The following is an 18,704-nucleotide window of genomic DNA, read 5'->3' as shown; positions in this document are numbered from 1 at the left end:
GAGCCGAAATCGGAAGCTTTAACTGAGCTACGCAGGTGCCCCAAGGTCTTACTTTTAAATAAAAAGGGGTATTTAATAATTGAACATATACACATATACAGATGAATCTGAATCTTAAGTTTTAAACAGTGTAAGTTTACTACATCATGCCCTGTTAATTCTTTATTCTATAGTTCCTTGGATTCATTTGTTTAAGATGGTAGTACATTTATTGAAAAGTAATAATTGTGTTTTTCAGCTGTCTTTTGGGAACGTTGCAATGAATTACAGGACATTGAGAAAATTATGGCTCAGATTGAACGTGGAGAAGCAAGAATTCAACGAAGGATCAGTATCAAGAAAGCCCTGGATGCCAAAGTACTTTATTTCATAATTTAAAAATTATTATTAGATTGTTTTAATTGATACAGTGATTAGTTTTGACTTATTACACATTTAGTTAAAATCACTATTTTGTTTAAATTTATAGATTGCAAGATACAAGGCTCCATTTCATCAGTTACGTATTCAGTATGGAACCAGCAAAGGAAAGAACTATACTGAGGAAGAAGATAGATTCTTGATTTGTATGTTACACAAAATGGGCTTTGACAGAGAAAACGTGTATGAAGAATTAAGACAGTGTGTACGGAATGCTCCTCAGTTTAGATTTGACTGGTTTATCAAGTCTAGAACTGCCATGGTATGTATTCTTTTCTTATTTCCTTCAACTTTTTATCTTGAAAAATTTCAAATGTCATATATTCCTCATTTAGATTCTTTAATGGTTAACATTTTGCCAAATTGGCTTTCTCCCCCTACCCACATATACATTTGTACATATATACATAGAATCTGTATGTACACATAGAGCCTATATTTTGTATTCAGAAATACAGGAACATACCTATATTCAGAAATACGTATCTGTATCTGATATTCATAAATATACATTCTATTATTTCTGAGCCATTTGGAAGTAAGTTGAAAAAATCATGAGTGTCCACCTCTAAATACTTAAACATTTATCTCCTAGAAATAAGAACTTTTCCTTACATAACCATAATACCTTTATCCTACCTGAAAATGTGAACAGTGATTCAGTAATGTCATCTGGTATACAGTCCCATGTACAGAATTTTCCAGTTTCTCTCAAAGTGTCTTTCATAGCTGTTTTCTTAAATTGATGATCTAGACAAGGTTCACATACTGCATTTTGTTGCTGATCCTCTTTAGTCTTTTTCAATCTACAACTTTTTGTTTTTCATGACAAATGGCTTTTTAAGGTACCTGAACTTCCTGTTTTCTAGAATGTCCCACATTTTTTTTTGTTAAAAAATTTTAATGTTTATTTTTGAGACAGAGTGTGAGGAGGGGAGGGGCAGAGAGAGAGAGAGACATACAGAATCTGAAGCAGGCTCTCCAGGCTCTGAGATGTCAGCACAGAGCCTATGCGGTGCTCAACCCACAAACTGTGAGATCATGACCTGAACCAAAGTCGGACGCTTAACCCACAGAGCCACCCAGGCACCCCATAGAATGTTCCACATTTATCTCGCTCATTTTTAGATTTAGGTTAAGCATTTTTGGCAAGAATGTGACACAAGTGATGTGTACTTATTGCATCACGTCAGGGGGCACGATGACATAGGTTGTCCCCCTCTTGGTGATGCTAAGTTTGATCACTTGGTTAAAATGGTGACCACCAGAGCTGTCCACTTTAAAGGTATACTTCCCTATTTGTAATTAGGCAGGTGGTGCTTCACACTGTGTGAGCAACTTAAGGATTTATTTTCAATGAGAAGGAATTGTTGCCTAAGTGAGTCTTTAAAAGAATATTATGAGACAGAGAATAATTAAGTAGAAAAGATATTTTAGCTTCATGCAATTTACTTTGTTACTTCCTAATGTAAATTGTGTGCCTGTTAATTTTTAATGCTGCTTAACAGAGTTCAAATTGATATTGAATGGTTTTTAAAATGCAACACATTTTTAATATTAGCATTGTCAGTCTTTTGTCAGCTGAGGTAATTAAGACAAAAGTACCTTTAGATAGCCTAAAAATTAAAAGCACCAGAAACTAACAGTTCAAATAATGGACATTTTTAAGTAGCTGCTATCTTTCATAAATGTTTTCTTGGCCAAAAGTGGAAATAAGGGTGCAAAGCAATGCTTAATGTTTTGTTTGATTCATTTATGTATGTATGTATGTTTATTTATTTATTTTTAGAAAGAGAGCGATCAGGGAAGGGGCAGAGAGAGGGAGAGACAGAATCCCAGGCAGAATCCTGCACTGGCTGTGCAGAGCCTGATGTGGGGCTCAAACCCACAAACAGTGAGATCATGACATGAGCTAAGAGTCAGATGCTTAACTGACTGAGCCACACAGGTGCCCCTTACTTATTTATTTTTTTGTGAAATTTTTTAAATGTTTATTCATTTTTGAAAGAGAGAGAGCACAAGAGGGATGGGGTGGAGACAGAGGGAGACACAGAATCCGAAGCAGGCTCCACGCTCCGAGCTGCCAGCACAGAGCCTGATGTGGGGCTCGAACCCATGAACCACGGGATCACGACCCAAGTCGAAGTCAGATACTCAACCGACCGGGCCACCCAGGTGCCCCATATTTTTTTAAAGGTTATTTTTTTATTTTGAGATTGAGAGAGAGGCTGGGAAGGCCAGAGAGAGAGGGGGAGACAGAATTCCGAGCAGGCTCTACACCGCCGGCGCAGAGCCCAATGTGGGGCTCGAACCCACAAACCATGAGATCATGACTTCAGCTGAAATCAAGTCAGATGCTTAACTGACTGAGCCACCCAGGTGCCTCTGATTCATTTTTTATTTTAAGTTCAAGGTGAACTGAAAAAAAAGAAAAATCTGGGTTGCTGCACTGAAGACGCTAATTCTGGCAGATAAGATCAAGTATTTCTTAAAACTGTAACATCAATTTAGAGTGTTCTTGGACTATTAGAATATATCTATCAAGTTTATGAAATACATAATGCTGGAGAGCTAGCAAATACTTTGGATCAAGCCAGGATTCAAAAGGAACTAGAGAAATTGGAATGATGGATAGGTTGAGTCTCACACCATAACATTCAATAGGCATAAATTTAAAGTGCTCTGCTTACACAAAAGAATATGAAGAGGTTTATGTTAATAAGGTATAGTAGGAAGCATTGAATTAAAAAATAAGAATAAAAAAGATAAGAATTAATTTGTAGCATGAAAGCCAGAAGTTTGATGTAGGAAAGAGTTGTTTGACAGGGTTCTTTGGATCATTGAAATAGATTATTGAAGAATGGTATAGAGTAGCTTTTCTGTTAGCTTTGAAAGAGATTCTGCTTTGACTATCTGAAGGCTTTGGCAGTGAGCTAGTTGGCCTTTTAAGGTGTCTTCTAACTCAGTGCATCTATGACCATGTTTAGCAGAGAACTCCTTTCAAAGGCCATGAGTTTAAAAATTTTAGCCATTTGGAGTTTTATGTGTGTAATGATCTAATGTAGAGAAGCACCAAAAGCTTGTAGAAGACAAATGCCTACCTGCATTTGTCAGTGCATCATGTTTTAGATCATAAATGCCCTTTTATGTGATAGATCATTTGCTGGATTTTGAGTATTATTTCAGTAATATGTTACTAATTTTTTAAAATGTTGAGAGTTTGATGCGGTTTTAAGTCTCTAGAATCATTAAACTAAAGCAAAGGATGAAACATTCACAAGTGCAAGAAAAACCTTATGTTATTTGAAATACATGAACATGGCTATGGAACTACATATCCTTATTTCATTTTCTAAATAAAAAAACCGGTATATTATTAACAACCACTAGATGGCTCTGAACTCCCTTGTAAAGATCCTCATTTTCCTCCATCTTCTTTCTACAAAGCATTTACTTCTTTCTTTACTAAGAGATTTAAATCTCCTATGTATATTTTCCAAAGGGCAAATATTAATTCATTAGGTGAATATGAAGCGAAACCTTTATTTTATTTGTTAATAATGAAGATACCTTTGTCATTCTGGAAAGTGGAGTTTATGATTTCTAAAGAATCTTTGAGAACATATAATAGTTTATTTTATATTTAAATATTTTAATCCAGAGTTTTTTGTTTAACTTTTCTATCATATTGCTTTTTATTTCCCTCCTAGTTAATGGATAATTTTTACTTATGCTTCTGGATTTAGAGTATAAGTAATATATTTTAGAACATGCATATATTCATAAGGTGTTTTTGGAATATTTCATGGCAACATCAATTATTAGGGAGTTAAAGGAATGGAGTATTAATAGATGATCCATTTGCCCTCCTTATTTTAAATAATTGCTCTCATACAGTGAAACTCATGTACAATCTAGGAAGAGAACTTTCCCCTTGGAAAGAGGCAGTTTTCATTTCCGATATTAATTTGTTTCTTTGAAAAATCCTATCTTAGAAACACGGAGGATGTAGTTTGATTATGTGAGTGTGTCACTGTGTTCAAATTAAAATCTTATTAATGATTAAACTTTAAACTTAGCTTACCAAAGAAGCTATCTTTAAAAACAGAGTTTTGCTTAAAAGTGACTCTTCTTTCCCAGGGATGCCAATAAATAGTGTGAAATACTTAGGAAAAAAGTGGGAACCTTGGTAGTTATATTTTATTCAGACATCTCAAAGTACTGAATTCATGGCTCCTGACTTAACTAACAGTCTTAAAGTGCTTAAAGGCATGAACCTCCACTTCTAAATATGCTTCACTTTTAAAGCCTTCAGCTAAAGTATGAAGATTTCTTTGAGGCTTTTCTCCATTTAAAAATGCTGGCTATACAAAAGAGAAAATGAGTTTTAGTTCTATTTCTGTGTGCTAAAAAGATAGTGATTTCTTTCTCTGAGAACTTGGTGGTCTTTAAGTAAGCAATCAGTCTCTATTGAACTACATAAACAAGTAGGAAGGATATGATCAATTTAGTTTTTTAAGCTCAGAGCATGTGAATTGCCCTACCATTTCCTTCAAAGAAAAATATCTTATAATGGGGTCTTAGTTGTAGGACATTCACAGATGATCAAAGTTAAAAGGACCTTTACCAAGTGATTATAAGAGGAAATGATAATACTCTGTGTTTATATAGTACCTTTTATGTAATGCTTGCCAATCTGTTTACTAACATGAGCTTATTAATTTTTTTGCCATTCCTTTTAGGGAATGAGTTTCAGGATATTATCTCCATTCATTTAGTGACAGACTAACATGACTGGGAGATTGGAGAGGAACCTGAGAGGTCCAAAAGATCTCCCACGTTAGTCAGTTTACTGGAAAGGACATGTGGAAAATACCCAAAGTTCAACCAGTAATTCCTTAGACCTGCTTAGGTCCTTTTAAGGGCTTCAAGAAGAAAAGGCAGAATTTAACTCTCTGAGCTAAAGAACATTTCTTGATATAACTATTTATTGCATCCTTTACAGAGTTGCTTTGACTCTTAATTTGAGTCAAAAAACATTCTTACCTTTTAGCCTCTGAGGAGCTGTTTTCTTTCCTCTCACAGCCACCTCAGGAAGCTGTGTGTGCATTGCCTGTGGCCATGTACCTTGGAACTGAATCAAAGTATTAGTAATGAGTTGTTTACAATTACCGTGCCTTAGGTAGTTAAATGAATTTTTCTGATAGCATCTGAGAAAAAGAATCACACACTGTTGCATACAGTGTAATAAAAACTTCACGTTATTACTGTTTGTTTTCAAATCACAACTTTGTTATTAATGGAAGTGTTCCTTATTTAAAATTAAGACATTGACATCTCTCATTAGAATTGCAGGAGAAAAAATACTTTCTAAAAAATATTGCTATAGCTTTTTATTAGCTTGCTTCCCTTTTTATAAGTTTATCAGTGATAGTAAATGATAATTGGGTTACTAGTTCAGCACAGGATATTTTATAAATTATCTGTCCAGTTAGAGAAGGATTTTCTTTATAGATACTTTAGAAAAATGAAAGTCAAATTAAAACATTTCCCACTTAGGGGCGCCTGGGTGGCGCAGTCGGTCAAGCGTCTGACTTCAGCCAGGTCACGATCTCGCGGTCCGTGAGTTCGAGCCCCGTGTCGGGCTCTGGGCTGATGGCTCAGAGCCTGGAGCCTGTTTCCGATTCTGTGTCTCCCTCTCTCTCTGCCCCTCCCCCGTTCATGCTCTGTCTCTCTCTGTCCCAAAAATAAATAAATGTTGAAAAAAAAAATTAAAAAAAAAAAACATTTCCCACTTAATTCAGTAGTCGCAATAACATTTTGGTTTGTTGCTTATGCAGCATAGTCTAGGAAATTTCTTACAGAGTGCTGCTTGTTTTTTTTTTTTAATTTTGTGTATTAGCACTTAATTGTGTGATAATAGCTAATACTGATATTTTGGAGCATTACAAAGAAATGTGAAAATATCAATTACACTGTTTGTAAAGTTGGTGAACTGTAATATATACTGATGGATGCTTCTTGACTGTAGAATTATTAAAATATTAAAAAAATATATTTATGCTCATAGGAATATAATTCCTCATGCATTTAAAAGACTGAATTGTCCCTTTTCAGCCTTAAGTTTGAAAAAGGGTCTATACAGAGGCATGTAGAGGAGAGGTAGTGCTTAACTTTGCCTTGGGGTTAGGTTAGAGGAATGGCTTCACAGAAGACGTCCTTCTTGGATCCAAGTCTAGGAAAACTAGGAAATGGCCATGGGACTACATTCTGGGTTGTGGAAACAGCATATGAAGAAATTGCAAGGAGGTTAGTATAAGTAGGGAGGTACTCAGAGAAGAAGAGATAGCTGGCAGCCAAATTGTGAAGGGCCTTGTCTGCTGTATAGAAGTCTTCTTCGTGTCTATAGGAAATGGAAAGAATCATTGAAAGATTTTAATAGGGCAGTGACAGTGATCAGATTTACATTTTAGAAATACTGTTCTGTGCAAGTGGGCAAATGTCTGCCTCAATTACCATATAGGCTGATTATCACCAAATTTCTATCTCTGTCTTTTCTCTGTTCCTCCTTTTTTCCCCCTTCCCTTGGCTAATGTATCACCATCTGACCTAGATTCCTTTTTTTTTATACTGCTGCTCTCTTAACCCTCAAGTGCATTGGTTATATCTAAAGGGACCAGCATAGCACCTTGCACAAAGTCGGCATTCAGTGAATAAATGGGCATGGAACATTTGTACTTTAGTTGGCTTCTGTCTCATAGTCTCCTATAGTTGGATCAGATTTGGATAGAAAGTAAAGAAATGTAGGAATGACTCTGAGTTCTTTTCTTTTTGTCTACCTTTTTCTAATGAGAGACTTTATTTGACTGTCATACCTGAATTTTTTATTTTTTTGTAAGTTTGAAAAGCCTGGTATAAATATCATGTGCTTTATTAGCAAATACAGTGTTTGATTTAAGACTGAACTATTCTAGCAATCTGAAATACAGTAAATGCACTAACAGGGGTCCATTTTATGTATTTATACTTCTGTGTTATCTTGTGAGGAAGTGACAAAAACATTTTATAAATAATGATGTTTAAATGGCAGCAGTTATGTAAAAGTATCATAACTTTTGATACTTGTTTGAGACATATATGATATATTTATTAGAATATTAACTCCCATTTAACTGCCAATATGCTTGGACCCTGAGATTCTAATATAGAATGCTGTTGCATTATTTTTAAGTATGATAAATGTTCAAAAGTGACAACCTGGAAAATATACCAGAGAATGTATAGTTAAAGGTATTGATTCTAGAAGGAAAGTATGGGGAGGTAATAAAAGAGCAAAGCAGAAAAATACCAATTTTGTTTTACTAAGAATTGTAGAAGAAAATTCTGACTTTTTAGAACTACCTACAAATTTAGAGGTGCAAATGTGAAGTGCAATTTATTTTTTTTCCCTTGTTCATTCACCTGCTTTTGACTTTGAATTATAACAAGCACAGACCTTCTGTCATTCAGACTTAGGCAGGCTTAGTGTCTAGGATTTTAGTACATAGGAAGTGTAACATGGAGCCTCTTTAATCTCTTTCAATAAGTCACTTCAAGTCTATTGATGCCTTCTGTGCCTTTTGAATTGATGCTTTGAAGCTGAGTATTGGGGCAAAGGATAGTTGAACTTGGTGCCTGGTGTGATTGATATTCACCACACAGTAAAGGGCAGCACTGCTTATTGCAAATATTTCATCATTTATTAAATAAAAGTAGAGATACATATCCTAGTATTCAAAAGTTGAATAGTACTTTTGAAAAGTATTTCAAAAGTTGAAACATGGGTGACTTTGCATTGAATAGAATCACAAACCATTAAGAAGGTATGGAAAAACCAAGGCACCACAATTTGTTTAAAGTAAATCTAAAGACTGTAGTTTAAAACGGGTTGGCAGACTACAGCCTGCCCCCCACCAACCTTTTTTGTATTGGCCTGCAAGCCAAGAATTATTTTTAGATTTTCAAATGGTTGGAAGAAAATTAAAAAGCTATTTTGTGAAATGTGAAAATTTTACAAAATTCAAATTTTAGTATCTGTAAGTAAGGTTTTATTGGAACACAGCCATACTCATTCATTTATGTATTGTCTACAGCTGCTTTCATGCTGCAGTGGTAGAGCTGAGTAGTTGTGACAGAGACTGTGTGGTCTGCAAAGCTGAAACTATTGTTTGGCTCTTCACAGAGAAGATGTGCTGAGCTCTGGTTAAAAGAATGTGGGTAAATGAAGGTTAAGTGAATCAGGTTAAATGAAGGATAGGTAAAGGGAGAGGCTATTTAGCTCAAAAGAGAGGTGTTTGGGAGGTGTTTGTGATGGAGGCATGGGAACTTCCTGTAATATTTAAAGGATTGTCATCCAGAAGAGGGAATCAGCTTGTTCTCTGTGAGTATAAGAATTAGACCTAGAACCAGTTGTTGGAAATATAAGGTAGCATTGCATTATGGAACATTTTTAATTTGTCTAAAGGTGGAATAGAAAACCTTGGGAGGTAGTCTATTGGTATTCCCATCATTGGAAGAATTCAGACGGGTCAGACAACTAACTAGCAAGGACCTAGTAGAAAGGATTCAGCATCATCTTGAATGATTTTTAAAGTTTTCTAATCTTGAGAGTCTGTAATTTTATGAACTCACACAACCGAGAATCTGTATCAAGGGAAGATTTCCCAGTACAAAATACACCTTTGAGTACATCACTGCTTCTGCATAGAAATCCATTAATGAAATCTTTTTGTCAGCTAAATTAAGTAAAATTCTTCAGTTCTCCACTGGTAGTGTCTAGGTTCTTTGTACTTTGATCCAAACTTAGCCTCATCTATCTTAACCTGCACAGCATCTCCCACCTTGGTTTCTACCAAGCATTGTTCTAGGATATGCAAATCTGTGACATGTAGAACAAAGGTTCTGTGTTCAAATAGATTTAGGAAATGCTGATACTGAATCTCGTCCTTGACACTTCCAATCTACATTAGGGTACTAAAAGCTCTGAGAAGAGCTTGGTTTAACTTTTTAAAACTATAGCATCTCCCACACATGTATGAACACAATACTTTTTTTCCTTTCGCCACCACTATTCACACTGCAGACCAGTTTTCCATTTGTCATTTTTGTATTCTTTTTTGTTTTTTGTTGTTTTTGTATTCTCTCTCTTCCTCTTATGTGCTGTTTTTCTCCCTCCAACTTCATTCCTAATCCTGCATTTGGAAATGGTGAAAAAGATAATTAGACTGCAGAGTTTGTGGAAACCTTTTGAGACCACACAAAACACTCCCTGTAACCCCAGGAAAATAGGAATATAAAGAGGTGCAAGAATTTAGGAGAATATGAATGTGAAAGGAGAAATTATGTAAGATGAAGGTGCTTTAGATGTCATGAAATTTTTCATAGTCACTTAGTTATTCAAAAAGTGAATCACTGTTTTATTGGTAATCTGGCCTTTTGCCTTGTAATTTCTGGTTTCAGCTAGTGTTCTGTTTATGATACCATCTGTTTAGTTAGGCAGTGTTTAAGCATGTGAATAAAAAATGGGGTTGATATCTATAGAGGAAGTGACATTACCTATGCTAGGAAGGTAATATCCATACTCTCCCACTCCTTGGTGCTGTTCTCTAGAGAGGGTATTTTTCTGTGTCTGGAGTAGTGACAGGTTAAAAGGAATAAAGGTGAGAACTTATTATACAGTCTATTTATAATCATTTGGAGAAGTTCTCCTTCCCAGCATATGACACAGTCTCAAAAGTATTAGTTCCCCTGAATCACCCATATGAACCATGAACATGTATCTTACAGATATCTTCAGTCACTGGCTGCTATTACTTATTGAGAATAATAACAGCCAGAGGGTATAGCTTAATGATTCAAGAATCAGCTTCACATAGACTCTATCTAGTCTCCCTAGAAACCAACAATCAAATCTCATCAGGGTCAACTTAGCCCTTTTTATAATAGATAAATTGAATAACATGCTGTTTAGTTTGTATGTGTGTTATTGAATGAAGGTATGGAGAATATTTGGTCTGCATATTAAAAACATCAGTATTATTTTGGTAAGTAAGGATGCTATTTTTCCTAAATTATTTAACCTTGTATAATTGAGGATGCAGAAGAAACGTGAATGTACAGTGTTCTGTAAGGTTATTTTTAATACATAGTAATATACATATTTTTTAAAATAGTAATATTTTAAAAACAATAAGAGGATTTGTTTTTCGGTTACACTGCCTTTGGCTTTCTGCCTCCTTTTGGGCTTGAATTTTTAGAGAGTAGAAAATGCTTGGATAGTCAATAATATTTCTGTGTGTATCATTTCCTATGTTGTATGTCATTTTCTGGCTTTTATTTGGAAAAGTAAAAGTGTATTAAAAAGTCACTTGCCATTTCTTAAAAATGTTATAGATTGCCCAAGAGTTACACATTCATTGCAGAAAATTTGGAAAATACAGACTAGTATAAACATGAAAATAAAAAAGTTAGCATTAGTCCTACTTTTAGAGGTAGTTGCTGCTAACTGGTAATGCTGTAGTTAGTAATCTCTCCGCTATAATTCTGTAGATATGTATATAGTAAGATTTGTCTGTGTATTCCATTTTTAAATGATCACAAATTTCGTTCTCAGTATTTCCATGCTAAAAAAATAATAACTTCTCCAAATATTCTTTTGTAAGTTTTTGTATACATCTCTTATTTTCTTACATTAAGTTTCTAGGAATGGAATTGTTAGCTCAAAAGGTAGGAGATTTTTAAGATGCTTCATTGATACTCCCAAATTGCCTTCTAGGAAGGTGTAGGATATATTATTTTAAAAACTTTATTTTTAATTAATCTCTATACCCAGTGGAGCTCAAACCCACAACCCCGAGATCAAGAGTCATGTGTTCCACTGACTGAGCCAGCCAGTCGCCATGAACGTAGTATATGAGTATTAGTCTGCTTGGGATGCCATAACAGAATACCGCAAATGGGGTGGCTTAAACAGAAGTTTTTCACAGTTTTGGAGACTGGAAGTCCAAGATCAAAGTGTCAGCAGGGTTTGCTTCTGGTGAGGTCTTTCTGCCTGGCTTATAGATAGTGTCTTCTTGCTGTGTTCTCACATGGCCATTTGTCTGTAAGAGTGTAGAGAGAGGTATCTCTGGGTGTTTCTTCCTCTTCTTATAAGATGACCAGTCCTGTCAGATTAGGGCCCCGCTCCTTATGATCTCATTTAACTTAATTAACTCCTTAAAGGCTTTATCTTCAAACAGTAGTCACATTGTGGGGGTGTTAAGTTTCAATGTATGAATTTGGGGGGAATACAATTCAGTCCATAACAGGTATTAACATTGGCATGCCATCATCAGTGAATGAACGTTCGCATATCCCCATCTTATTGCCAATACTGGATATGTACACCACATACACATGCATGCACATATCATTGGTAATTTGATAAAGATGGCTTTGTTTCACTTTGCATTTCTTTGATCATTAGTTTATTTAGTTTATTTATTTAATTTTCTTTAACTCCAAGTTAACATATAGTGTAATAATGGTTTTGATCATTAGTTTCAGTGAAAATTTTGTAAATATGTGGACATTTTAATTTTTTATGAGTTTTCTATTCTTGTACTTTGACCATATTTTTGTTGGGGGTTCTTTTTCAAAAATTTTTAATATTTATTTATTTTTGAGAGAGAGAGAGCGAGTGAGCGAGCAGGGGAGGGGCAGAGAGAGAGGGAGACACAGAATCCAAAGCAGGCTCCAGGCTCCAAGCTGTCAGCACAGAGTCTGATGTGGGGCTTGAACTCATGACCTGAACCAAAGTCAGACACTTAACTGACTGAGCCACCTGTTGGGGGTTCTTAATTGCCAGTAAACCTACATTTTCATTTGTGTGTTTAGCTATGTTGTATGTATCATACCCTGTTGCTAATACAGAAAAGGAATTGTACCTTAAAATGTTATTTATCTATGATTTACCTTTAAATACAGCTGTGTATGCAGGGTTAATATATGTGAGTATCCATATTAATGAATCATATGTTTAATGCTCACCATACATTTATAAGCACTATTTATAGTTTGGATGCATTGATTTGCTGGCAGTGAAATATAGGTAGTGGCAAGGTTAAGGCAAAATCTTTTCAGCTATTGTTTTCTCTGCATTAACAAATACAGCAGTGTTTCCTGAGATGTGCTCCTCAGGACTCTGATCCTACAAGATGTCCTGTGAGAAGAGATTTCTGTTGGTTGAATAGCTTTGAGAACTGCTTGCATCCTACATCTCCCACCTAGTGCTTGAGAGTGCTCATCAGGAACTGAGAAGCCCTGTATGTAGAAAGAAATCTGTTGTACATCTGTAGCCTGAATACTTCCAAAACTTATTTTGCCAATCGGACTTCCCCCCTTTTTTGTTTCTGTGATTTTTGTTGACTTTTTATTTTGAAACGATTCACAGGAAGTTATAAAGAAATGTACAGGAAGGTCCCATTCACCCTTCACCAAGTTTTCCCCAATGGTAACATCTTGCATAGCTATACTACAATGTCAAATCAGAAAATCCGTAGTAGTATAATCCATACAGCTTATTCGGATTTCATTGGTTATACATGCACTTGTGTGTGTGTGTGTGTGTGTGTGTGTGTGTGTGTATGTGTGTGTGTGTGTGGTTCAATGCAGTTTCATCACTTGTAGGTGTGTATAATCAGCACCACAAGACTCCCTTATGCTAGCTTTTTATAGTCACACACATTCTCCCCCCCTTTCCTACCTCCTGGCCACCACTGATAAGTTCTCCATTTCTAAACTTTTGTTATTTCAAGAATGTACTGTAAATAGAATATGGTAAATAATTGTTTGAGATTGGCTGTTTTCACTCCGTGTAATTCACTTTTGGTTCATCCAGGTTGTTGTGTACCAATAGTTCTTTCCTTCCTATAGCTGAATAGTATTTCATTGAATGGATGGACCACAGTTGGTTTACCCATTCACCCCACTGGATGACATTTACCCCCTCCATATATTTTTGGTGGAATCCATTAATATCCTGTATGAATATTGTTCTGAAGTAAATCAACTTTAGAAATCCTGTACCACAGAAATGATACAATAAATAATTACAACTTTTTTTTTAATTTTTTTTCCAACGTTTATTTATTTTTGGGACAGAGAGAGACAGAGCATGAACGGGGGAGGGGCAGAGAGAGAGGGAGACACAGAATCGGAAACAGGCTCCAGGCTCTGAGCCATCAGCCCAGCGCCTGACGCGGGGCTCGAACTCAGGGACCGTGAGATCGTGACCTGGCTGAAGTCGGACGCTTAACCGACTGCGCCACCCAGGCGCCCCATACAACTTTTTAAAGATTATGCTGGAGTTGCAGAAATTAAAAGTCTGTTACTATTTGGTTTAGGAATTCCAGAGACGCTGTAATACTCTGATTTCATTGATTGAGAAAGAAAATATGGAAATTGAGGAAAGAGAGAGAGCAGAAAAGAAGAAACGGGCAACTAAAACTCCAATGGTAAAATTTTCAGCATTTTCCTAACTTTTAGGTAGATCTCACTTTTTTTACATAATTAAAATGCCTATATTATGTTTAATGCCACGTGATACCTATTATAAAAACTGTTTTTATGAAGTGCTAATTTGTTTTTGACAGAAAAAGAATACACTACAACCGCATTCCTTATTTGTTTGTAGAACATATGGTTAGGAACTCCCTAGTAAGAGGGCTCAATATTTTAAAAAATTCCTCATGACTTTAAGCAGAAGTATAATGCAAGTAAAATCCTTTGAATGGAGAGTCAAGTTGTCGTGGGGGAGTAGGAGAGCGGTGGGGTGGGATGGGATGGGGCTGAGGTTGAAACTTGGAGTTCTGATTTGATCAAATAAGTTTTCTGATCTTTGTGGAACTATGAGTACAAATGAGACTTGGAGCAGACAGCAAAGCTTTACTTCGTCTACTTGGTAACAAATAAATTGCTGAATAATAAGATGACTTGGTTTTAATCCAGTCAGGTCGCCTTGTGTAGCTACAATTTGAAATATTCTTTAATAGATCATAGTATTTGAGTGTGGTTAAGTAAACTACCATATTTCATCAAGTCTAAGATGCTTCCTATTGTAAGAAACAGCATCATTTTCTGTATTGCTAAGTGAAACTGCTGCCAACTAACTCATTTGTCATCAATTGTAAGATGCATCCTGATTTCAGAGATGCTAAAGTGAAAAAGAAATGCGCATCATAGAATATATGAAATATGGTGCTTTAACATCTATCATAAGGTTTTAAAAATAAATAGCATTTGCCTAGAAAACTTTAAGTATTAAGTAGTTCTTTAACATGAGAGTACATTTATGGTACCCTGTGTAAGTAGACATTTGCTGACTATTTTTGGTGGGTATTTTATGTCTTTTTAAAAAAAAAAGTCTTTGAAGGTTATTTTACATTGGGTTATATATTTTGTTGGGCTATATAGAACATTAACTGTGAGTATAACATTTAAGTGAATATTCATGTTAAAATTTTTTTTTGATGCATTTACATCCTAGATTTAACATTGTTGGGCCATTTAAAAATGTGCATATTGGAGCAGAACATTAAATCTGTTTCCATTTTAGTCACAGAAAAGAAAAGCAGAGTCAGCTACTGAGAGCTCTGGAAAGAAGGATGTCAAGAAGGTGAAATCCTAAAGCCTAGAAATAAAGTTTTAAATGGGAAACTGCTATTTTCTTGTTCCCATCTTCAAATGCTAATTGCCAGTTCCAGTGTATTCATGGTACTCTAAGAAAAATCTCTTTGGTTTTGATTTCTTGCATATTTTATATATTTTACAATGCTTTCTACCTGAAATGTGTAGCTTTATATTTTATGCATTCTAGTATTTTTGTGTACTGTATTTTGTGCATTTCATGTCTTCATCAAAATCCTCTCAGTCCTTGTTCTTTTGAAGCTTGTGCTGAGGTTTTAGCTTTTCTATGTTTTATATGCCGCTGCTTTGAAAGAGAACCTAGATTCTATAGCTGTATTATTGTTGTTTCATACTTTAAATTTATATGGCTGTGGAAAAATGAATTAAAATGATTTGAGGAGAAAGACTTTTTCACTTCTTTGTTGCTTTCTTTTCTATTGAGTATGGGCTTGTATGTGTTACTGCATACTGTGATTAGCATAATAATTGTTTCTTTTGAGGTCATCTAAATATTTTTTTCCTAAAGGAATAAAGGGTGAGAACAGAAAAATATTAAAAAAAAACTAATATTTGATACTGTGCTTGCTGTCAGTATGCATTACATTTAAATTATTCTCTAAATATTCAAGTGGGAAAATATAATAAAGAAATGTCTATAAGAAATTTAATTATTTCCTGTTTTTTGTGCAGTAGAAAAATAGTTGTGTTTATTGAATTGTTTTGCTCACTCTACTATGTATTTGGTTGAAAGTTAAAGCTTTGTTTGCTGACTTGTGCATGATCTTCTGTCCCATAGAGCCAGTTCAGAGGAGTCTGGGTATAACATGTAGAGTTATTAACAACTAAGTTAAGGTTACGAAATAAGTGCTATGCATGTAGAAGAATGGGGGCTGGCATCCATAGGACTACAGTTAGGCTCAGAAAACAAACAATCTCAAAGTATCAGAGTTTTTATACACCAAGAGTTTATTTCTTGCTCACACTACAGATTCCATGCAGGTCAGAAGGATATGAGAATGGGAGGGGATCTGTTTTACACAGTCACTTAAGCTTCCAGACTGACTGAGGCTCCAGTGTTTAGTATTGTGGCAGTACAATCTGGGACATGTGGCCTTTTCAGCTGCTACTGTAGGAGAAAGAGAAGCTGAAGAGTCTCATGTAGGTTCGTCATTACATAGGCTCAGAGGTGACACATGTCACACCCACTTATATTTTATTGTCCCAAAGTAGTCACATGGTCCTGTGTATCTGAAAGAGGGCTGGCAAATGTAGGGGAACAAATGGAGTGTTTAACATTACTGCCTCTGCCACGGGGCCTGTTGGCTCAGGAAACAACCTGTGTCTTTCACATGAAACTGTTGGTTTGTGATTAATCAGGATGGAGGTCAGGTTGTCAGGGGAACAGGGAAAATGAATTGGGATCTAGTGTGAAACACACAGCAAATAAGCAAAGTTGGGGAATGCAGGACAGTGATTTTCATTACCAAACAAGGCTTGGATCACTAAAGAGTTGTTCCCCACCCTCCCTCCCCCCACCAAGATCTTTTGCATTTCCTATCAGAATCTATTTAGTGTATCACCAGCAAAACTTGGGTAGCCGTGCATGCAAGTCAGCATCTTTTACACCCTCAGTCTTCTTGTAGGCATTCTGAAACATAGGAATAGATCTAGAAGGACAAACCAGTGTCTGCTGGACTCTTCCAAGTCTTCATTCATTGTCTAGATTTCATATTTCTTCCTGCCATGCTCCTGATTGGGTTCCTTTTACTGTTTCTATTGTTAGGACTTAGAGTCTTGTACTCTGTTGGAGATTGGGGTGAAATGAAGGTGCTGTTATGAGGTTAGGGTGATATTAGGTCAAGGGACCGAGAGATCCCCAAATCTGTCCCACTTAACTACCCTTTCTGTAAGATTCACAAAGGAGGCAAAGGTAAGCAAGGTAATTCTTCAATAGCTGGTGCTTTTGCTTCAGACTTCAATCCAGAGCTCTTAAGCCCAAAATAAAATCTTGGAATTTTGTACACCAGTGAGATTAAATGCTGTATTACCTGAGCTAGAGAAAATGATACCCGAGAGGGTTTTTTTGAAACCCCCAAGTTTTGTGCACTGAAAAACAGTGAGGGTCCTGGACTCTGATCAATCAGTTCAGCATTTCTTAGGAATTAAGATGCAGGGTGCATGCAAGTACAATTAGGATCTTTAAACTTCTTTCATGGAAATTTAACAATCTCTGCTTGTTCTTTCTGTTAACCCAGAGGGGTTAATAGTTAAGCTGTATGTGACTGTCTGCTTTAGGGGAGAAAATCTGCAGGTAAGTTCCTGGAACCTTTTCATGGGGCCATTTTCCTGATCCATATCATGGCTCTTATGAAACTTTTTTGGACCAAAGAGAAGTGAAATTCAGCTCTCCAAAATGTTCACTGAATACCTCTGATGTCATCCTCAGAAACTTGTGAAATGGTTTTATTCAGGACTTTAACTTAAAGGCCACACTATATATTCAGTGAAAAAATCACCACCTACTGTATTCATCTTATTTTGTGTACAGCATTGTTGTTGCACATAGCCTACCAAGGAGGCCCATGCAGTGAACCCCAGATGATAGCATAGTCCAAATAATACAATGTTGGAGATACAAAATGCCCAAGTCTCTATTTGAAACCTCTCTTATTGTCAGTTTTACACAGAGAAATTAAGGTATGATAGAAAATTCAAAAGTTCTAAGAAAGAAATCCCATTTCTAACAAGGGGCTGAGACTGATGGGGTAGTAGCCTTAGGCTTGGCTGCCCTGTTGGAGAGATAAAGCAGGACAATAAGTTTACCAGCTACTTGGAGGCCAGAGGAAGCAGAAGAGCATGCTGTATTCTTGAATACAATTGTATAAATGCACAATGATCCAGCTCACCAGCAAAAATGGTCCAATCAGTTGTATGGGAATCTGACCCAACCTGATTCCTTGTTTGCAGAATGTGCAAGGAGGGAAGTGGATAGAAGAACAGGGACCCTGAGTGTTTTTATTCACTCAAGACCTCTGTAGAAGACAAGAGGTGAATGGGTTTACCAATAATCCTTGGGCTCCCAAAGAGGCACTTGGAAAGCATCTGTCTTGATCCACTGGATACTCAGGCACTAATTTCCTTAGAATCAAAAGAAGGCAGTGAGCTCAGTAATCTCTCATTGTAATAATAGCCATTTGTATCTCATTCTTTATTGCACAGCTCCTTTTTCCCTGGCCTATGAGTGGTTATGCTATATGGAAAACCTGGATACTTGTCGCATTACACAATTCTCCCATGAAACCTGTGCCCACATTTGGTGTATTGTCTGAGACCTTGCAGTTAAGAGAAGTTATTGCAGCTATCTTAGTTGCAGGGTGTTTGGTTTGAAAAGCCTCTGCTCAACTGGTGGAGCTGTCTACTGTCACCAAAATAAAATGCTATTATTTCCCAATTACTGGCCAAGGTCCCCACTGTAGGTTATTGTTCCTCCTCTGTGGTGCAGTAGCCAATGCAGCTATTTCAGATTCCCCTGCCAGTTTCAAGTCCCATGATGGTGCTGGTGTCCAAGTTGTTTTCTCTCT

General features: G+C 36.1%; 1 protein-coding gene across 6 annotated transcripts in view; it reads left to right on the top strand.

Annotated features, from left to right (window-relative positions):
• Positions 1-16,366, top strand: part of SMARCA1 (SWI/SNF related, matrix associated, actin dependent regulator of chromatin, subfamily a, member 1) — a 73,114-nt gene extending 56,748 nt beyond the window's left edge. For 2 of the 6 annotated variants that reach the window (XM_047844485.1, XM_047844484.1), the window contains 4 exons: positions 239-357; positions 470-682; positions 13,842-13,952; positions 15,053-15,790. In XM_047844485.1, coding sequence (XP_047700441.1) covers positions 239-357; positions 470-682; positions 13,842-13,952; positions 15,053-15,124 — 515 coding nt within the window. In that variant the 3' untranslated portion in view covers positions 15,125-15,790. Of the gene's footprint in view, positions 1-238; positions 358-469; positions 683-13,841; positions 13,984-14,983 lie in introns of all 6 variants that reach the window. The other 4 variants (XM_047844491.1, XM_047844487.1, XM_047844486.1 and 1 more) reach the window with 4 other exon arrangements.
• Positions 16,367-18,704: the final 2,338 nt, after the last annotated feature.

Source organism: Prionailurus viverrinus, chromosome X (assembly GCF_022837055.1).
Source record: "Prionailurus viverrinus isolate Anna chromosome X, UM_Priviv_1.0, whole genome shotgun sequence".
In the NCBI taxonomy this organism is placed as follows: Eukaryota; Metazoa; Chordata; class Mammalia; order Carnivora; family Felidae; genus Prionailurus; species Prionailurus viverrinus.
The sequence above is the reverse complement of the archived record's forward strand: the minus strand, read 5'-3'. Positions and strand labels throughout refer to the sequence as shown.